The sequence below is a fragment of the Dunckerocampus dactyliophorus genome, chromosome 9 (genome assembly GCF_027744805.1).
Source record: "Dunckerocampus dactyliophorus isolate RoL2022-P2 chromosome 9, RoL_Ddac_1.1, whole genome shotgun sequence".
NCBI lineage: Eukaryota > Metazoa > Chordata > Actinopteri > Syngnathiformes > Syngnathidae > Dunckerocampus > Dunckerocampus dactyliophorus.
Window position 1 is genome coordinate 595,034 of NC_072827.1, and position 22,045 is coordinate 617,078.

Here is a 22,045-nt window from a genome sequence, read left to right on the forward strand (position 1 = left end):
AATAATCTGGAGAGAGAAAAGAATTGAGTTATCAGCTGCTAAAGAGTATATCCATATACAGTATATACTGTAAATATGTAGCTCACATCATCTGTTTAACTGGTGTAGGCGGTTTGACCGAAAGTGGGCAGCATCATAAGGTGCTGACTTAGGCATTTTTTAAATGACTTTAGCAAGTCTAGAAAAAGGTGGCGACATGCGAATGACGTTTCATTTCATTTTAAGTAATGAATGAGTGTTGTGTAGTAGTTTGTGCAGCTACCTGTGTGAATGCAAACGTGCAACCAACAGCCAAACTGGAAGCAAGCATCCCATAAAGTGCAAGCACCCGCAGACTCCACAACGAGGCCTTCTCCATGCAAGTGTCCCACTGAAAGGAACAGAGTACTCGCTTGAGCTCACCCCCTGAAGTCATGATAGTTTGCAGCCCCAGTAGTCATGTCTCTGCAGGACAGAGATAAAGGTCATATACACACGATACCATGGATAACTTCTATTTCCACTTGCCTGTACTGTTGATACAGCTTTTATAGTGGCCTCGGTTAACCCTGGACAGATTAATTCACAACGTTGCACGAACATTCTAAAAACAACTCACAGTGGGTGGATCTTTGAACATTAAAAACTAATGCAGGATTTCTGCTGCATCAGCACAGATTCTCGGTGGTCCGGTCATGACGAGTTAGTAGTTCAAACCTTCTGTGCAGCTGAGTGACGTGCTTTGTTTTGACTGCAGAGCAAAGTGGACTGACTGGAAATGTATCAGGTGGAAATCTGCTGATGAAGCTACCGCACGCACGCGGACAACATGTGGTGCTAATTACATCCGCTAGATGTCGTCGTTGGCCAGATTTTCTGAGCTCTGCTGTTCCGTGCGCAGCCGCAATGGGAACAAACCGGACCTTCAAAATAAAAAAGGCATCATTTCAATCATTTCATGTTTATGATAATACATGTTTTTCCAACTTTAAAAACATTCAAACCTATAATCTTTGTGATAAATTTTCCTATCATCTGCCCCGATATGTCATAATCACAACTAAATATAAGGCCTCCAACAACTAAAGTCGATGCAGTTCCTGTCATTTTACTTACAAAAAGCGATGGCCGGAAGTGTCGCTGTCGTTGCACGTTATGCATGTTTTTGATGCCGCTAAGCAGCGAGCTTGGAGCAGAAAGCTGACGGCGCGGACGACGTGGTCTGGCGGACTAAACACACCCACCTACACCGGAGCACCGAGGGCAAAGCACCATGGCGACGCAAGCACCGGAGCCGGCCCGCTCGTCGCCCCTCGCTTCCCAACTCGGATCTCCTCCGTCCGGCCAGAGCCTCAGCAACGGCCCCGCTCCGCCCAACCGGGGCTTGGAGCGGGCACTGGAGGAGGCGGCGGTCAGCGGCGCGCTCAACCTCAGCGCCCGAAAACTGAAGGAGTTCCCCCGGACAGCAGCCAACCACGACCTGAGCGACACGGTGGGGGCAGGTAGGAAGACTGGGACAGAATGGAGGTGCCGGGCAATAAAGAGTGTTTGGAGTGGGCTTCGAACCTGTGGTGGTCCGTCGTTACGATCGCTGATAATGTAAAGTCAACTTGTGTCGGTGTGGGTGTCATGGAATGTTGGAATTCCCCATCGCTTCCTGGACTCCAAACAGCAATACCCGGGGAGTCAGTTGGACTCAAAACACAAAAGAGGAGTCAGTTAGACTTAAAAAAAAAAAACAATAACAACAACAACAACAACAAAGGAGTCAGTCAGACGTGCTGTCAACCCGAGTGCTATGTGATGTATTAAAGGGTGCGGCGACTGTTGGAATGTTTTCGTGCGATTTGTACTAAACACCTTTGACACTTGAACCCACGCACGAATGGTTGTTAGTGTGAGCGCGATCATCATATATGGTACAACACACTCACTGTTGGGTACTATATTGGTTTTTAAGGTCACATTGGGTACACTAAAGGAACTAAATGCAAAACATGAAACTGCAATCTGCAGGTAGGTAATTCTTTAATGAGTAAAAATCTCAAAATAAAAAGTAAACCTATAGTTTACACAAAAACTGAAGAATGTGGGATGACACTGATACATTTTGTGCATTAAAGATGGTAAAACCAGTCCAATGTAGGTCAGTGTACTCTAGTATCAGCTATATAAAGTTTGCGTATAGTTCAGGGGTCCACAACCACCTGGCTGGAGTCTTATGCAGGTCTGTGGACGTGGCCTAACTGGGCTGGCGAAAACTTTTTGGAGTAATGTGTTTTATCATTACTCTGAAAAGTTTTCACCTCCAAAAATGATTTTGTAAAAACAACATTAAATTGTATGTTTGGTAGCACTGATGTCGGATGTGTGTCTTGGGTGCTAATTAGCATATTTGCTTGGCACACAACCTCAAGATAATTAGTTCTAGCACTCTTCTGGTGCACACACACACACACACACCAAACAATGATATTTCAAATCTCTCTGAAAAAACTCCAGGCTCTTACAAATGCTGACTCTGTATTCATTTTGTGCATTTACCTTGATGTTGTGAACCTGCTAGTTGGCAGAACGGTGTTTGAGAGCCGGCCCAAAAAGGTTGGTGACCACTGCGCTAGCATGTAGTCGCTAACATCCCATCTACTTTGTAGCCCAGTCCAACCTGAAGCTTCTAGTCTATAGCCTCTACCATCTGGATGTTGCCTCTTACTTCTAGTCCACTGGTGGAGCATCACAAGTCCCTGGCCTCTAGTCTCTGGTTTCTAGTCTCCAGCATGCACTGCTTTTAGGGTGCATTGTCATTTTTGGCCCGGTTAAACCTGACTCTTGTCCGTTTGCTCTGCTTGTACGGTTCATTTTGTCAAGTGTGAACGCAGTCCAGCACTGACAGGACCGGATCAACCATGGGACCTAGACCGCCTGAGAGATGGGTCTCGGTCCGCCTTCAATGGGCTCTAGTCCTGAGTGAGGCAAGGGTGAACAATGACCGCAACAACGGACCATAAGATGTCGCAAAATATTACTAATGTCCTCTTTGTTACATCTCATCTGGTAAAAAATCTGCCATAGAAAAGAAGTTCATACGAGTTTATGTGAGCCAGAAAACGTCATGTTGTTTTGGGTGCACAAGGTTGTCGGACACGTCGTCCAATGGAGGTGCGTCTCTATGCATATGCTCAACTAAGAACATTACTTGATCTACTGGCAAAACTACTAGCCAAACCACTAGTGGTGTCACGATTCATCCACTACATCGATGCATCAACTACATTGGTCTGTGTTCAGAAAGTTTCCATTCTTTAAAAGGTTTAAATGGTAATCAATCGATTGAATTGATACTAGGAAATAAAGCATTGGATTTAATCACGGCAGGCTTTATATGGATGTGTTTTGTTAGCACTTTAATGATAAAGACATTAAACATTCCTCGATTCAGCCTGCCTGTCTGTGACGTCAATGTCTTGCAGGTATGTGGCGGTCATGGGAGTTGTGGTGGATGTGTGAAATAGTTAATTTGCTTCGTCTTTTTTGGTCAGTTGATTCACTTCATTTACTACTGGATCATATTTAACTCATCTCTCCTTATTTTAAACTTCTTTTAAGTGACATTTATGGGGACAATATGCAAAGTAAGGACATTGCGTACGGCTCTAGACAGTAGCTTCAAAACACATATGTGCGCTGGAAAGCGTCTGTCATTTATGTACTCTTACTAGTTGCTGCACATTCTTTCAAATCGCTGCTCTGATCAGGAGGATTATCAGCACAATAAAAGCCCCTGCTGCCGTCGCCGTGTACAGGTGAGAAGGTTTCAGCACCTAATTGAAGAAACCATACAACATTCATTTGTTGAGGAAATTGCACAATGTCCCTCACCTTTGGGTGCAAAGTGCAGGTTTGGATTGCACGATTTAAAGTCAATGATTAAACATGGCAAGCTATACCACCCTCTGTTCATCCTGATTTTGTATTGCATTTTTAATTTTTGAACGCACTGATAATTTATTCTTAATTATGTCAGCATTATTAATCATTTATACCTGATTTCCTTACAAAAAAACAACGGGAATCTAGAAAACGTCACCTGCACTCTCCAGTATTTATTACGCAGTCACACTAGTTGAATTTTTGGCTAAAAAGTTACCGAATAGATTTAAAGTTACTGAATCATTTTGAATCGTATCGTTCTAAATGAACCAATATCATCCTTGAATCGTATTGGCAACCACGAGTCGTGATGTGAATCAAATGGTTATTAAAAGGAATGGTTACACCCCCACAGACCACAGTAAAGTGACAAATATGGGCTAAGCTCACACTGCAGGGTATGATGCCCAATTCTTTTTTTTGTTGTGACTCTGATCTTGTAAATGTGAACATGATGCGTAAAACTTGACGTCATACACATTGCCGTGTATTTATGGATGCAAACATACAGTGACATAGCCCTAGTTTGTACAGTTTTTGATGTGTTTGCGGCAGTTTGAAAGATTTTGTACGACGGGAGTCAACATTTTCTAAACCAAATGATTCCAAGTCAGAGAAGAAAAGAAGGAAGGGGGCAAGACTTTTGGCTACGGCTGTTCATGGACAACTGGCTGCGATGTCTGTTTGGAGGAGGGGGGTGTGGGAGTGGTGGGTGATGTGAGACTTTTTAAAATCATTTTCGGATGACAAGACGAATGTTTGCCTACATCGGTGGGTACTTCTATTGTGGTCTCGCACGGCAAAACACGGCTTTGGATGACGCGTAGGTCGGATATAGGTGACCTGATCTTTGAGACTGCAGTAGGTGTTATATTTACATACCAGTGAGGCCTGAGTCGCATTGGAACGAATCTGAATTGTACTGTTCACACTGATGAGGAAAAAAATCAGATACAGGTTGCATATGAGCAAAAAATTGGAATTGACCTGCAGTGTGAAAGTAGCCTAGATCCTTGTCTGTAACTTCTTGTTCCAGTCTGTAGGCTTTAATCCTTAGCTTCTCCTCCATTCTCTGTTGTCTTGAACCTCAAGCTGCTATTCTTTGGTCCCAAGCTGTCAACAACACAACCCTGATCAGATGTTTTCAGGTCATGCTGTATGTGTGTTGGAATACACTAAATGACAGCACAGTAACACGATACTGTATGTTGTCTGCTTTCACCAGCACTCGTAGAACTTTTTAGAATGTCTGTTGTGTTGTTTTCTGTGCTGTGAAACAGAAAGCAATGTAGTGCATGTGTGTGTTCCGAGCTCAACAATACACGTCATTTCTGCAGTGTTTGGCAGCTTGTACTACATGTCTATGCAGTGTTCCCTCGTTTATCGCGGGGGATAGGTTCCCAAAATAGTAGTAGTCTACTTCATTTTTGTACAATGATTCTATATGTTTTAAGGCTGTAAAACCCCCCACCATTCACTTTATACACTTTTCTCAGACAGGTGTTAACATTTTGTCACATTTCTCACTTAAAAAAAGTTCATACCTTCATTTGAATTTGAATGCTGAACCTACAAGGTTGGACGCAAGAAATGATGAAGTGACTCATGCGTATTTCACTCTTCTCACCGGGCCTCTTTGTCGTCCTGGCGCCGTTCTGCTGTACTGTAGCGTTTTTGTATCCTTGTTAAAACATGTTGTATTTTCCTCCTTTCGTAATGGCTCCCTGCAGCCACAACTACTTCTTCCTCTGCTGCCACTTGGATGCGACCGCAGGTGCCTTTGACGGTGCAGAAAGTTTGGTCGACATTGTGGGTGTTGTCGGGGGTAAAACTTGCAAACACAAACGCAAATACAGCACTTCAGGGTCACACTGCTAGCGACGGAACATTTATGGTAATTTGGAAGCTGAACACATTTTGTACTGAGGCACTGAGGAGATTGATTGACAATGCTCTACAGTCCCTTAGCCAATCAGGACGCAGAACACAATGCGTGGGTTCTCTCTTAGCCAGTCAGGATGCAGACACAACACGTGGGTTCTCCCTTAACCAATCAAGACACAGAACACAATACACATTCATACACTGCGCTATTAAAAAAAAACATTTAAAAAGCCCTAAAAAATTCCGCAAACAACGAGTCCGCAAAAGGTGAACGGCGATGTGGTGAGGGAACACTGCATACTAGAAAGTAGGAAATGAGTGTTGCTTACCTTGTTGCAACATCTGGGCATACAACACACACTTTGTTTGGCTGGCAGTCAAAAGAAACATTCCCAAACAGATCAAATCTCTTTCACCGTCCGGGAATGATTTTTATTTTTTTTTTGTATGCTTCAAACGTTGTCACACAGAACCATTAGCTACAGTTTGGACTGCTTCATCCAAACATTCAAACTAAGTCGTAAGCATCTGACTTTCTCTTAAACGCGTCAGGAAGCAAACAGACTAGCAGTGACGCTGCAGGCAGGACCAGACCTGCTAACAAACTACAACAGTCCACTCCAATAAGCATACTGTGTACACTATGTACTTACAGTACTTCCTTAGTGTGCAGATTTTGGCAGTGTAGTGCTGATTCAAATTGATTATTCAAGTTGTTGCTTCTTCTCGCTCTCCTTTTTATGGGGAAATTGCAACCACTTGACAGAGCATCATTGTCAACATTTAGCTCGCCCAATAAAATATACGCCAGCATTTTTTCCCCCAACTTCTTGATTGCACAATATTTGAAAATGTATTTGATATTCCTTGTTTTTGGCATTGCATGTACCCCCTGCTTCAAATGAGGTGGCGACGATGCCATCACTTTTTGTTTGGTAGTCCCTCCCCTTCTGCTACATAGCCAAGATGGGGACTATTGAGGGCAGTATACTGACAGTGTGCTGCAATTTGTCATACTTTTCAGGCTGAATGCACTCGTGCACTCAAAAGTGGAAGTACAGAAATGCTCGATTTGAGATGCTGTACAGTGTGCAGAGCCAGTAAAACAGGGTAAGCTAATGTTAGCATGGGTGTTTGTTTTTGCCGTATACTTTCCAAAGCCACACCATCAGGAAATGGGAAGACCTGGGTTCGAATCTGTGTGGAGTTTGCATGTTCTCCCCGTGTGTGTGGGGGGGTTTTCTGAGTACTCCGGTTTCCTCCCACATTCCAAAAACATGCATGTTAGCTTCATTGGAGACTCTAAATCAGGGGGCACCAACGTTTTTTCTTGCAAGAGCTACTTTTAGAAAATGAAAATTGCCACGAGCTACTCATTTTTGTAGAAATGATTTTCATACCTTCTTTCAACCCAAACAGATCAAATATGCTTGTTTTACCAGAACATTCACCAAATGCTGGTATCCACAACTCACATTTTATGTTTCACAATACTTTTCTTTCTAGTGTTCTCACATTATTAACTGAAAACCTGAATGAAAAGCAGGCCTGCGGGCACCTCATGTGGTCGTGGGGGCAACCTGGTGCCCGCGGGCACTGTGTTGGTCACCCCTGCTCTAAATTGTCCATAGGTATGAATGTTAGCATGAATGATTGTTTGTCTATACTCTATGTGCCCTGCCATTGGCTGGCGACCAGTGCAGGGTGAACCCTGCCTCTCACCTGAAGTCAGCTGGGATGGGCTCCAGCATACCTACGGCCCTGGCGAGGATAAGCAGCAAAACATAGACTCTCAAAAGCTACATCACCAAGGTTGTATCAGCGTAGCCAGTGTAGGCATCATGGAGAATGGAGCCCTGTCAAGCCAAGCATGCAGTGGAAATGGGGTGAGTGTGCAAACGTGTGTAGATGTTGACGTTCTCATTGAAACGCGCCCTATGAGGACTTGCCATGTTTCCTTCCCTTGTTTCCTTATCTCCCCTCTAACACACACAGCTCCCAACACACCTGAAGGTAATGATACAGTAGCCGCAGCAGAATTGCTGAACTCCTCATTCCTTGTTTCCTGTTTGGGATTGTTCTGGCTCCAATCCCGATGACACGGTTGGATGCTTGTGGGTTGTAAAGTGAGTTAATTCCATTCAGAAGTTATCATGTTGTTTCTGCTTGGCGGCGCCGTGCAGCGCAAGCGTCTTTTCATGGGGAGGGGAGACCAGGCTAGCTAGCTGTGAAGCTAACTTGAAGAGACAGGAAGTGACCACACCCAAGCTCATTGTTTCCAAGAGACTGCGGCTAGAATCATTTTCTCTCATGGAGCCCAAGAACATGTACACCCTCCAACCACTGATCCAGCAGCGAAGTACAGCACAACACTGAAGGCAATAAGGCAAACTTGTAATGAGAGTCAACACTGTCCTCCACAGTGTTCTCAGTTCATGGGTTCATGAGGAGAGTGACACACCGTCTGATTAGAGAGGATCTCATCTGTCCAGTGGTTAAGGATGGTTTAGGTGCGGGGTACAGTCTGACAGACTCTATTGTCAAACTATGACGACGTCAGTCTTCGGAAAAAGGTTTTTGGTAGACACCTAGCAAGTCTTTTGTTTGTGACCATCTTGAGGACATATTCAAATTTAGCAACTTGAGTCATTTGCTATTATTTTTCCATCATTAGTTTTCCATCATTATTTTCTATGGGAAAACTTGACAAAGGCTGACAAAGGCTGACAAAGGCACCACTGTATTTGTTAGGGAGTAAATGCATGACTAGGCCTGTCACGATAATCGATAGATGGATTAATCTAACGATTAAAAAAAAACAACAAAAAAACAGGTCGCTAATTATGACGCCCTCGATAAATTGACATGTGCTTGTACGCTCGTCTGTCTGACACACTGGCTGGATGACAAGTGGGTTCACTCTGCATACGTATGTGCGCATTGGTTTCACAGTGGAATGAACGGAGAGAGTGAGGTGGGGTTACTAGCAACTAGCTACTGTATGCTCGCTACTATCTATTACTTTTGGTTTTAATCCAAGTGGGAAATCAGTACGCCTTTGTACCGTACTGAAAAATCCGAGTACGAACACTCATACCATGCACCCCGAGTACAGACGTCATTTTTCAGCTCTCGTATTGGATGCCATCAGATTGCGTGTGGAAGAAAACATGGACATGGAGCTTTCCAAAGATGAATAAAATGTGTCGAGTTTAGATTGAAAGACAACCTCCATGTGTGAAGAAGACGTCTTCTGAGACGGCGGCCGTTCCAATTCTGACAGACGCCAAATCCCTTTCAATAAATAAACAGGAGCAGTCTCTCATCTCACACCCCCCCCCCCCACCCCCATTCCTCCAAATGTAGGCCACAATCAGCCCGACGCACATGCACACACAGTCGTCCCTCTCCACAGCGCACCAGTTCAGGCTTATCCTAATACACCACGAAGCTCACAGCAGCATGCGTAAATAAGCGTGATCATTTGTTCACACGCATGATACTGGCTTTAAGTCCAACTAGACCAAACATGCTTTTAAGTCATCATTAAACGTTTGACACAATTACGTCTTTGAAAGTTGCTCGTTTTTTTTCTGTTTAAAATGGACACATGCACGCGCAGCTGCCTCTCAGCGTAACCTTAAGTGTGCGTGTTTTGGACAAATGTCAACGTGTCATGTTGGCAATTTTAGATTGGAGAAAGCCGTAAAGAGGCCAGCTGAGGTTTAGTGCCACCTAGTGGACAGTCGCTGCTGCAGTCTGTATTTCTATGTTGTCCACGCTTATTTAGTGGAACGGCTGTTACAATGAGCGCCATTAGCAACACACCTCTGTGCACGGTGGATTGCCAGGATGGGGGATCTATTTGTTGAGCCATCGCCTACAGCACCCCCACCCCCACTGACCCACATTTTGCTCAGCCGTCAGCATCATCAGCGTGTTTGTGTATGTGCTTTATGCACGTGTCTTTAGACAACGCCTGGTGGGTTCCCAGGCTAAGCCGTCTTGATCCTGTTCATTCCCCCCTCACTCCTTTCAAGTACGTCGTCCCTCAGATCCTCACCATCACCTTTTTGTGCTTCCTTCCAATGCCTTGGAGTCTAGCGTATCTGCGTCAGGTGACCTTGAGAAGTCAAGCTGTCAGTTTTGTTTACTCGCGGCTCGTTTGTACAAAATGAAAACGAAAGCCAAGCGGCGGTGCAAGTGGACTGATCTCTCTGGGTGTTCTCTTCACGCCCCACTTTCTCTTCTGGGTCGAGGGAAAGCGGGACGAGTGAGGAGGAGAGATGACTCCAAAGGGTCCTGCTCTGTATGCCGTATAAATATCAAAGGCGGAAAAAAACCACACAGATTGCTTGTCCAAAAAGGGACCTTAACCACCCGCGCAGGAGGCTGCTGATCACTGGATGTGGGTGGACGAGCACTGGAAGTGCTCAGCTCGCTGTTACGTAACAGCCTTCACGACTCTCCTTGTGGAACACAGTGAGGAAGCACGACACGCCAAGCAAGAATCATTTATTCATGATTGACTTTGCTGGCTGTAAATGCTGATGTCGCATTGTGTGTGTGTGTGTGTTTGTGTGTGTGTGTGTGTGTGTGTGTGCGCTCCCTGAAGAGAGATCAACTTGTCATCACTCAACTGTCGTGTAACTGCACACGCCGTCCTCCACTGCCTGCCTGCCTGCAGCAACGGGAGGACGTTTGGAGGCAAATAAATCTACTGGAGGATGAGGAGGGTTACTTTTAGACCGCGTGCTTGTGCACTTTATTTGCTCAAGTGTGAACACTGTCATGTGTGCGGATTGAGACCGCTTGAATGGTCTTGGACCCCTTAGGCTGTTCACATTTGTCACTTTTGTTTTGGTTAAACCCTATTGTGGTATGATTGCTGTGCTGCTGCCATTCCAATTAGGGTACACCAAACAAGTAAATGAAGCCTGCTAGCAGAGGAGGGGGTGTCCTGATAACACATTGATATTGGCAAAACATATTTAAAAAAAACAAAAACAAGTACAGTAATCCCTTGCATAGAAAACCTGTTTACAACCTTCTTAATATGGTTTTAACATTATTAGAGCCCTCTAGACATGAAATAACACCCCTGTAGTCACCTTTACACTTGTATCACCAATGATACAGTCATGGAATAAATGATTAGTCCACCCTTGTTTCTTCAGTGTCTTGTTCATGTGAATGCCTGATACAACTAAAGGTACCTGTGTTTGGACAAATATAACAATAACAACAAAAATAGCTGATTAGAGTTCCATTGTTTGGCAGTACAATGCTTTAGCTATTCATGTAAGAACTTAAGCGATGTTGGTTATCATCAAGAAAAGCATGGAAGTTGCTAGATATCAGCTCTTATTATGAGCTATATTTGTTATCATCATATTTGTCCAAACAAATGTACCTTTAGTTGTAGCAGGCGTTGAAACGGATCAGTAAACTGAAGAAACAAGGCTGCTTTCATCATTTTATCCGTGGAAAGTCGCGAAAGTGACATGATGGGAATGAAATGCTGTCATTGTGAGGAAAGGATCGTTTGTGTGGGAGAGTACCGCTCAAACGTGGCAGACTCTCATTGCAAACATCAATCCGCCTCTTCCCGAACTAAACATGTCGAAATGGTGACCTGAAACACTGGCCAAAGTTGGAAAATCCTCTTCTATGGAGCGTGAATGGAAGCTGAGTTATCGTAGTTTAAGCAGAGCATGCCAGTGCAGTTTGTGTGTGCGTGACTCAGGCTGTGTTGTGTTTTAACGCTTTAATGCAAGCGAGTGTTTTACAATGCCTGCTGACGTGCAGGTTCTGAGTGAAAAAAGACGTGAGGCACCTTTATTCTTGCACCCAGCTCATCTTGACCGTCAAGAGGCCAAGCTCGACCCGTGTCTGAATTACTGGACAAAATTGGCCAATTATGTATTGCATCATTCAAGGATTTAATGAATAGACATTTTATTCACTAACCCCAAAAGCACACACTCTATCCTGGTAAAATAAGTGGAAAAAGTAAAAAGAAACTGAATTCTAAAAACATAAAGCAGAAAAACAGAATTTGGAAAAAAAATAACGGAATTCAGGAAAAAATCAAATGGATTTCATAGGGCCTTACGCACGTCACATACGCATACAATGCAGAGACTCTCATGTCTGATTGGACCTACTCTTAATGTAACACACTGAACAAGCAGCAGTTGGCAGGCAGGTCAGGTGACCCCAGGATTGGATAAGTATGTCAGGGTGAAAGCGTGTGTAGACAGACATCCCTTTTCCTCTGCAGTTTAGTTCAGAGCTGGAGTTGAACCGGTGTTGGCTGTGAACACCAGAATCGTCCTGGAGAAACTCTGAAGATATTTGCTGGCTGCATCACATCCTCTCATCAGTGATGTGAGTTGTTCTGCTCCTGTGGCCTTCAAACGTTACCGCACGTTCTAAAAATACAGCCAGAGATGTCTCATGCCAGCGTGTGCGACCACAGATGCAGCGCAGTGTTGTGACACTATCTTACTCAACCCCTGAGTCTCCTGAGTCCCTATTTTCTATCACACTTTTCTCCCCTCGACTTCCTCGCCTGTTTCAGTATCTTTTTTGTTTCCACTACTAGATGCTGCAATGTTGTCATAATGGTGGCAACAATCGACAATCAAAACATGGTTCTTCAGTGCCGGCCAGCCTCTTGAAGTGTTTTCTGATTTTGTGCTGCTCTCAGTAAAGTCTGTTATTACAGGGAGGAGTCTGGCCTCTTCCTGCACAAGCGGAGGATGCAGCTGCAACACACATACATGCATAGAAGTACAGGGATTGTACCCACCCTGTCCTGGACAAACATAATAGTTTAAACGTGGCCCTCCCAGACAACATGTGCAGTTGTATGTCGCTGTTGTTTACCGGCCTTCTTGAAAAACTAACCTGCTAACATGTACGCATTTTTTCCAACTCAGCATGCATTTTGATCCTTGAATACAGTTTTGAGTTGTGTCTCTGAAGCCTGGGTTACACTCATCTGTCGAGGTGGCAACATACATTGGCCCGCTCCTCCTGCTGAAAACCGTAACATTTCTTCAAGGTTGGCAGATGGGAATACGTTTCACTTAAAGCCAAGGAAAAAGCAAAAACCATGATGATGCTGTGTGCCCTGACATCATGCCTGATGGCGGTTCAAACTCTGAAGCTTTGTTTGACCATAGAGGTGTATTTTTTCAGCTGAAACATAAAATGTTTGAAAAGTTTTAAATGTAAAATGTTTTTTCTGCTGGCTTGACTTCCACTAAGGTTTAGGGGGTGAAGAATGATCTGCTGACCGCGTCTGTGAGGTCCAAGGCCATGTATCCACAGTGACCCAGCTCATAACAGTTGTGACATCATTTCTTGTTTGTTGTCCTGCATACAGGACGTCCTGTCGAACATTTGTTTGTGTGCGAGATGCGTGATGACTCGTCATTCAAGGGAAAATGATGACAGTGTCTGTATTTGTGTCATCACATCTCTATCCAGCCATCCTTGTTCTACTGTTCAGGGAAGCTGGAGCCTATCCCAGCTGACTTTGGACGAAAGGTGAACTACACCCCGGACTAGTCACTAGTCAAGCACAGGACACATATTGAAACAGACAACCATTTGCACTCACATTCATGCCGGTACTGAGTGGGGACTGAACCCACACTGCCTGCAACTGAATTCAGGCTAGTCTAGACCACTAGACCACAGTTACATCTGGCCTGGCCTTCTTTTCGTCCAGCACAAAAACAAAAGCACTATCAGTCGATGGCTAATGTTGTATTAGTAGCCTTTTGTCCCTACAAGAAAGTGATTATTTATAACTCAGAGATGATATGCAGTTTGGATGTTACCTTCACTGGCAACGTGGAACCACACACGCCTGTCATCTTGCAAGTTTAAGCACACACACGGTCTGCCAGTAATAGCAGCATATTGAGCTGTTTGCTTGGAGGATAAAATGGGGCCTGACTGACTCTTTGTTCCTCATGCGCACTGTTTAAAATATCACTTCCTGTGACCTTGCGACCCGTGATGCAGTGCTGCTGATATGGCTGTGATTGCTGCCAAGACTGTGTTGAAACTTTGAGTCTTCACGTTCAATTTGGTCTGCACAGAACAGCCTTTCTGGAACCGAGCCTGGCCCAAAACCAGAGCACCAGAACTGTTGGTTAGGTTCCAAAGTGACTCAGTTGTTGGGGGTTCATGCCATGGTTACTGCTTGACACTTACCTGATTCAATGTCAGTGCACTCAGTCTTATGCGTCTCACTTCACGCATGAAGCCTTTTGAGTGCATAAATGCTTTCACACGTGTGGCAGAATGCCGTGCATTGTCAGTACTCAGATGTTGCACTCAATACGGCCAAAATGATAAGTGCACAGTGATGGACGCGTACCACCCTCAATAGTCGGCATTTTGGCCACGTAGTGAAGGACTAACTGGAGTAGATCAATATTTCAATCATCATTTCTGGCAAGAGTGCAGTATAGACCCGCCACAATAATCACAAAAAAAAATAAATTAACCGCATGATAAATAAAAACAAACTCCCATTTTGCCAGCCTCAATATATTGACATGTGCATGTGTGTTTGCGTTCCTTCTTTCTCTCAACTAAACAAGCTGGATATATGTGCACGTGCGTGTGTATATACAGTATGTCACAAAAGTGAGTACACCCCTCACATTTCTGCAAATATTTTATTATATCTTTTCATGGGACACTACTGAAGAAATGAAACTTTGCTGCAATGTAAAGTAGTCAGTGTACAGCTTGTATAACAGTGTAAATTTACTGTTCCCTTCAAAATAACTCAATACACAGACCTTAATGTCTAAACTGCAGGCAACAAAAGTGAATACACCCCTAAGTGAAAATGTCCAAATTGGGCCCAATTAGCCATTTTCTTTCCCCAGTGTCATGTGACCCATTAGTATTACAAGGTCTCAGGTGTGAATGGGGAGCAGGTGTGTTAAATTTGGTTTTATCACTCTCACACTCTCTCATACTGGTCACTGGAAGTTTAACATGGCACCTCATGGCAAAGAACTCTCTGAGGATCTGAAAAAAAGAATTGTTGCGCTACACGAAGATGGCTTAGGCTATAAGAAGATTGCCAACACTCTGAAACTGAGCAGCAGCACGGTGGCCAAGACCATACAGCGGTTTAACATCACAGGTTCCACTCAGAACAGGCCTCGCCATGGTCGACCAAAGAAGTTGAGTGCACGTGCCCAGCGTCATATCCAGAGGTTGTCTTTGGAAAATAGACGCCTGAGTGCTGCCAGCATTGCTGCAGAGGTTGAAGGGATGGGTGGTCAACCTGTCAGTGCTCAGACCATACGTCGCACTCTGCATCAAATTGGTCTGCATGGCTGTCATCCCAGAAAGAAGCCTCTTCTAAAGATGATGCATAAGAAAGCCCGCAAACAGTTTGCTGAAGATAAGCAGACTAAAGACATGGATTACTGGAACCATGTCCTGTGGTCTGATGAGACCAAGATAAACTTATTTGGTTCAGATGGTGTCAAGCGTGTGTGGCGGAAACCAGGTGAGGAGTACAAAGACGAGTGTGTTTTACCTACAGTCAAACATGGTGGTGGGAGTGTCATGGTCTGGGGCTGCATGAGTGCTGCCGGCACTGGGGAGCTACAGTTCATTGAGGGAACCATGAATGCCAACATGTACTGTGACATCCTGAAGCAGAGCATGATCCCCTCCCTTCGGAAACTGGGCCGCAGGGCAGTATTCCAACATGACAACGACCCCAAACACACCTCCAAGACAACCACTGCTTTGCTAAAGAAGTTAAGGGTGAATGTGATGGACTGGCCAAGCATGTCTCCGGACCTAAATCCTATTGAGCATCTGTGGGGCATCCTCAAACTGAAGGTGAAGGAGCACAAGGTCTCTAACATCCACCAGCTCCGTGATGTCGTCATGGAGGAGTGGAAGAGGATTCCAATGGCAACCTGTGAAGCTCTGGTGAACTCCATGCCCAAGAGGGTTAAGGCAGTGCTGGAAAATAATGGCCACACAAAATATTGACACTTTTGGCCCAATTTGGACATTTTCACTTGGGGTGTATTCACTTTTGTTGCCTGCAGTTTAGACATTAAGGTCTGTGTATTGAGTTATTTTGAGGGGACAGTAAATTTACACTGTTATACAAGCTGTACACTGACTACTTTACATTGTAGCAAAGTTTCATTTCTTCAGTGTTGTCCCATGAAAAGATATAATAAAATATTTGCAGAAATGTGAAGGGTGTACTCACTTTTGTGACATACTGTATAATATATATCTCCATCTTCTATGCCGCTTATCCTCACTATCCAGCGTATGCTGGAGCCTATCCCAGCTGACTTTGGCCAGGGTACACCCTGGACTGGCACATATAGACAAACAAGCATTCACACTCACATTCATACCTATGGACAATTTAGAGTCGCCAATTAACCTAACCTGCATGTTTTTGTACCTTTTATTGGATTAGGGAGCTGACTAATCTGGGAGCTGACTCCCAGAGGTTTGTTCCAAAAGCCAAACAATATTGTTGGTCATGCTGTGGAATAAAAAAGAACATTCAGCAATACTTTGCTTGCATTATTTTTAAAGGTGAAAAAAAAAGGGTTGGTTCGGGATCGGATCGGCTTGGCTCGGCAAGATTAAAGAAAAATCGGATCGGGACATCCCTAATTTACATGAATGAAAAGATGATCTCAAAATTATGTTGTCATCTATCATTCCTCGACAATAATTTGTAGGACCGTTATCATCCAGCAACATACTGTATGTTATCGTGAGGCCGAGCGCAGACACAGTACGCTGTCACATGTCTCACACTAGTGCACAGTGTACAAAGTATACTCATTTAAGTGACACGGCCGTAGTCATGCTAATGTGGAGGATAAATCATCAACAGCGAGTGAGAGTCACGTGTGACAGAGCTTTTATTTTGGAGGCGGTGTTGTACCGAAAGGAAAAGGATGTTTTTGTAGCCTGCAGAGGAAATGAACTCCTGCTCTGTGAGCGAAACATGTGATGTGAGCTCTGCAAACACACACACACACACACACACACACACACACACACTCACACACCACACTTTATGTGAGAATTTTGTTGTGCTTCATCAGTGGAAGACTGCTCCTTCTTTATTCTTCCTCGTCTTTAAACATTAAACCTCTGTTTGTTAATGGCTGGTTGTTGTGTGTGCAGACTTGTCTAAGAACCGTCTGTCTGACGTCCCCTCGGAGGTCTGCCATCTGGTCGCCTTGGAGATGCTAAACCTGTATCACAACTGCATCAGGACCATCCCCGACAGCATTATCGGCCTGCAGTCCCTCACCTACTTAAACCTCAGGTACGCACAATTCCAGTGTTACAGAGTCACGACCACCTTTGTATAATTGTACGCTACAAAGACAGACGCTTCTTTTTGTCATCAGTCGGAACCAGCTGGGCTCTCTGCCGGCCTGCCTGTGCACGTTGCCACTGAGGGTCCTCAACGCCAGCAACAACAAGCTAGTGAGCCTCCCTGAGAGCGTGGGACAACTGCGCCGCCTCATGGAGCTGGTGAGCACGAGCACACGCTACTCATGGATATGATAGGACATAGACCTGATTTCAGGGTCCATAGTAACTGATTGGGGTGTAACGGTACATGTATTTGTAATCACAGTTTTTGTGGTTTGGCACAGAGGTGTACCAGTTTCCCACTCTACACATTAAATGAGGGACAGGAGGTGTGCCCTGCGTCAAGCGTCTACTCGGTAGACAAATAGAGCGCAGCCCAGCCTTTTGTTAATGGGAGTCATGGCTAGAGATAGTGCCAAGGAAAAGCCAGAACTTGAAAATCCTCTTCTGTTGTTAAAGTCTCCTGTTTCCACTGAAATACGTGAACGGACAAAGACAAGTGGATAAGGTTAAAGCAGTATGTTGAGTGGGGCTACAAATTGGAACTATTAAATCCTGCACTTGTACCAATAAAAAATTTAAAATTTTGCTAAAAAATAAAATAATTCACACTGTTCAAACTGTTGCTGTTTTACTGAAAAGGAACCTTGTAAATAGGGATGGGGCAAAGCCGATCCAGCATCCAGCGTTGTTCACGTATCAAAAATGTTCGATACCACTCTGAGATTGTCAATCCGGCCATGTCTGTGCATTAATCAATCAATCAATCAATCAATCAAAGTTTATTTATATAGCGCTTTACAATAGCCCACGAGCTCCCAAAGTGCTTTACAATAAGGCAAAACATAAGAACACAGCATAAAACATAAACACAAAGTAAACACAGAATAAAAACTCTATAAGAAAATGCTTCAGTGCTGCAGAGTGCTAAAAGCCTTTAAAAGTACATCAAATGGGAGTCAACAAGAACTAAAAATGCATAAAATACAAGACCGCCCTAGTCGGTGTTGAACGCCTGTCTAAAAAAATGAGTTTTCAATTTCGATTTAAAAAGGCCGACTTCAGTAGTGGTGCGAATATCAGTGGGCAGTTTGTTCCACAGTCTGGGAGCAGCGACAGAGAAACAGCGTTCGCCCCACTGTTTGTATTTTGCCCGTGGGACTTCTAGCAGAAGCTGTCCCGAGGAACGCAGGGCCCTGCCGTGATTGCGGATAGTTAAAAGCTCCGACAAGTACGACGGAGCAAGGCCGTTAATGGCATTAAAAACAAATACTAAAATTTTAAAATCGATTCTAAAACGAACTGGAAGCCAGTGGAGTGATGACAGCACCGGGGTGATGTGCTCACGTCTGGGCGTGTTTGTTAAAAACCGGGCAGCAGCGTTCTGGACCAACTGCAGACGCGAAATTGAGGTCTGACAGAGGCCAACGTAAAGTGCGTTGCAGTAGTCCAGTCTTGTGCTCATGAAAGCATGGATCGCTTTCTCAAGATCCTGCTGACCTAAAAAAGGCTTCACTTTAGCCAGAAGACGCAGCTGAAATAAGCTGGTCCTAATGACAGAGCTAATCTGTTTGTCGAATTTGAGTCCACTATCGAATATGACCCCAAGATTTTTGACATCAGGTTTAAAAAAGGGGGCCAGAGAGACGAAATTCGCTGCAACAGTGTGCAATGTTGGTGACATACCAAATAAAATACACTCTGTTTTGCTGTCATTTAAATGTAAAAAGTTCTGATCCAGCCACTGCTTTACGTCAGTAATACAATTGAGCAGCCGAGTGGGAGCAGTATTGTGAGTGGGTCTAATAGGCAGATATATCTGCAGGTCATCAGCATAGAGATGAAAAGACAAATTGTGTCTTTCCAAAATTGAACCCAGGGGTAATAAATACAAAGAAAACAGAACAGGGCCAAGGATGGATCCCTGTGGCACCCCGCACTAGAGGGACGCATGGGAGGAGCAGAGGTCACCGATCATAACGGAGAAGCTCCTATTAGCCAGGTATGACCTAAACCACTGGAGAGCAATGCCTTGGATACCGACACAGCGCTCCAGGCGGGATACAAGGACTGCATGGTCAACTGTATCAAAGGCCGCTGTGAGGTCCAGCAGCACCAACACAGCGGGATTCCCAGCATCAACAGACAGGGCAATGTCATTGTGCACCTTTAATAGCGCCGACTCAGTGCTATGTCGGGATCTAAAACCGGACTGGAATTTATCAAGAACAGAGTTCATCTCTAGGAAAGTTTGTAACTGAGTAAAAACAACTTTTTCTAAAACCTTGGAAAGAAAGGGCAAGTGTGAGACAGGCCTAAAATTGGACAGCACAGAGGGGTCGAGATGAGGTTTTTTTAGGAGGGGTCTAACCACAGCATGTTTGAAGGCAGCTGGGACAGATCCTAAGTTAAGACAGGTGTTTATAAAAACAAGCAAACTTGACCCAACAGAATGAAAAACCTCTTTTAAAAACTTGGCTGGGATGACATCTAGGGGACAGTTAGTGGGTTTCATGCCACTAACCACCTTGGTAAGAGACACCAGAGAAATGGTCTCAAACCGCTCAAAGACGGCAGTCTGTGCAGGAGGACCATGTACATCCTCAGAAGACATCCCTGAGCTGCTGATGTTCTTCCTGATAGATGCCACTTTGTCAGAGAACAATGAGACAAACTCTTCACATGTTGTAGTGGTGGCATCAGACAGAATAGTGGGGCGTGGGTTAATAGTCAATGGTTTTAAATAAGAGTCTTGGTTGGTGAGAGCTGTTGGTTATAATGGAGGACAGATATTTGGACTTGGCCTCCTTCAGGGCTCTCTGATAGGTGGCCAATCTGTCCCTCAACCAACCCAGGGAAACATGCAATCTGTCTTTTTTCCACCGCCGTTCAGCCTGTCTACATTGTTGTCTGAGCAGCCGGGTGTGGTCATTCAACCAGGGATCAGACTTGGTTTTAGTGCTTTTTTGCCGAAAAGGGGCAACAGAGTCCAGAATCTCAGTACATGTAGAATGGAAGGTGGAGAGTAGGCTGTCTGGCCGTCTGATTAATGTTGTGTGCTGATATGACTCCTCAGGCGCCTGCTGGCTACTCGGCTAGCTGGCTGCAAAACTGTATGGTTTTAATGGTTCATGGTTTTAATTCATCCTGAACATGCATATGAGTCAAACAGTAGCACATCACATAGTACAATTCACAATTTTGCATGTCCAAAAAGGAGTAGGAAGAAGCAAAGCTTATTTAATCCTACCCCTATACATTTATTCAATTTAGTTCATCTTCTCGTCTCTTATAACCCTGAGAAATGTATTTTCTTTCACCCTATTCTGTTGCAATCGGTTGATGCTTTGAATTTATGAACAATATCAATGATTACCTTTTGTGTAACGTTAGTGAGGAACATGGAGTTGGGATTCCTGCCTATAATCTCATTCCTTTCCTCTACTGGGGGTCATTTGGGATGCTTGTTTCCAGTTCCGCTCCAATATTTACAAAGTAGTTGTTGAACTTTTCAACTACCTGATTCATGTTGTCATATTTGTCATTTCCGTCTATGAAATAAAGAGGGTAGTCTGCTTCCTTAACACCGTTCTGTATAATACTGTTTAGAATGCCCCATGTTTGTTAACTTATTTTTGTATGTTTTATATATTTTTTCTGCTTCTTTAGTGTTTTGAATGATAAATCTGCTATATAGTGTATTTTTCTTCTTCCGGGCATTTAGTAGTCCCTTGGTCATCCACAGCTGATTTCTCTTCCTTTGCTGATTAGATGCTTCTCTCAGTGGACAATGTCTGTTATAGCACTTCATATAAACATTAAGAAAGTTTTTATACGCCTCGTTCACATCATTCTCACTATATACGCACTCCCATCTTTGTTTTTCCAAATCTTTCCTAAAAGCGCTGATACTTTCCTCTGGATGTGATCTTCTGAATGTCCTGATATCGTCCTTCTTTCTCTTTTAATAGTTTTCATTATAAATAGTAAACACCGGAAGATGGTCAGTAATGTCATTAATTAGCAGTCCACTCGTCATGTTGTTATGGAAACCATTGGTGAATATGTTATCAATTATCAAGTGTTTCCTCAACGGAGGCATGTCTCAATGACAAGAGCAGTAGGGATGGGCATTATGGCCTAAAACCCGTATTGCCATATATATTGCAGCCTCTTGCGATGACGATGAATGTCACAATATGTTCTTTGGCATATCATGATAGAATCATTTCCAAACAGGATACAGATCACAAAGGCTCCTCATTTTGCTGCCGATGTAGGCTCTAATGTATTACGTAATTTCCTGTTTGTTTGCATGTGATTGAAGCAACTTCGCTGGAGGACTTCATCCACACAGCCGCGCCGTCAGAGAAGCGGAAAAAATGGAACGTTTGATGAATACACAGTTCAGACTTTCATCCTGGGAGTTTGCCCAACCAGTCTACATGTGCTTTGTGGACTTGGAGGTTGCATTTGATCGTGTTCCTCAAGTAGTCCTGTGGGGAATACTCTGGGAGTATGGGGTACCGGACCACCTTGCTGGGACTGGGAATGATAAAAAATATGTTTGCTGTATAGCAAAATCAAAAACAGATTTATTGCAAAATGGCGACTACTGTACCAGCAGCTGTCATACAAGACTTCAGTATATTAAGAATAACCCCAAAAAATAGGCCGCCCTTATTCACAAATAATACAAAAATACAAGTAAATAGGCCACAAGAAATCAACATGCCTCTGCAACATTTTTGACATATGCTCGGACATATTGGCACCCGGATGGCTCCCATTCACTCCTCTGCTTTGTAGCACATGACACGCTAGCTTCCAG

The 22,045-nt window shown here is 44.0% G+C and overlaps 1 protein-coding gene across 7 annotated transcripts in view; it reads left to right on the forward strand.

Annotated features, from left to right (window-relative positions):
* Positions 1-1,121: 1,121 nt before the first annotated feature.
* lrch1 (leucine-rich repeats and calponin homology (CH) domain containing 1) overlaps positions 1,122-22,045 on the forward strand; it is a 57,099-nt gene continuing 36,175 nt past the window's right edge. For 6 of the 7 annotated variants that reach the window (XR_008572536.1, XR_008572538.1, XR_008572537.1 and 3 more), the window contains exons 1-3: positions 1,122-1,481; positions 17,017-17,161; positions 17,247-17,373. Coding sequence is in view for 3 of the 7 variants with exons in the window: in XM_054788335.1 (XP_054644310.1) it covers positions 1,253-1,481; positions 17,017-17,161; positions 17,247-17,373 (501 nt within the window). In the remaining 4 variants the exon portion in view is untranslated. Of the gene's footprint in view, positions 13,351-17,016; positions 17,162-17,246; positions 17,374-22,045 lie in introns of all 7 variants that reach the window. The other variant, XR_008572539.1, reaches the window with a different exon arrangement.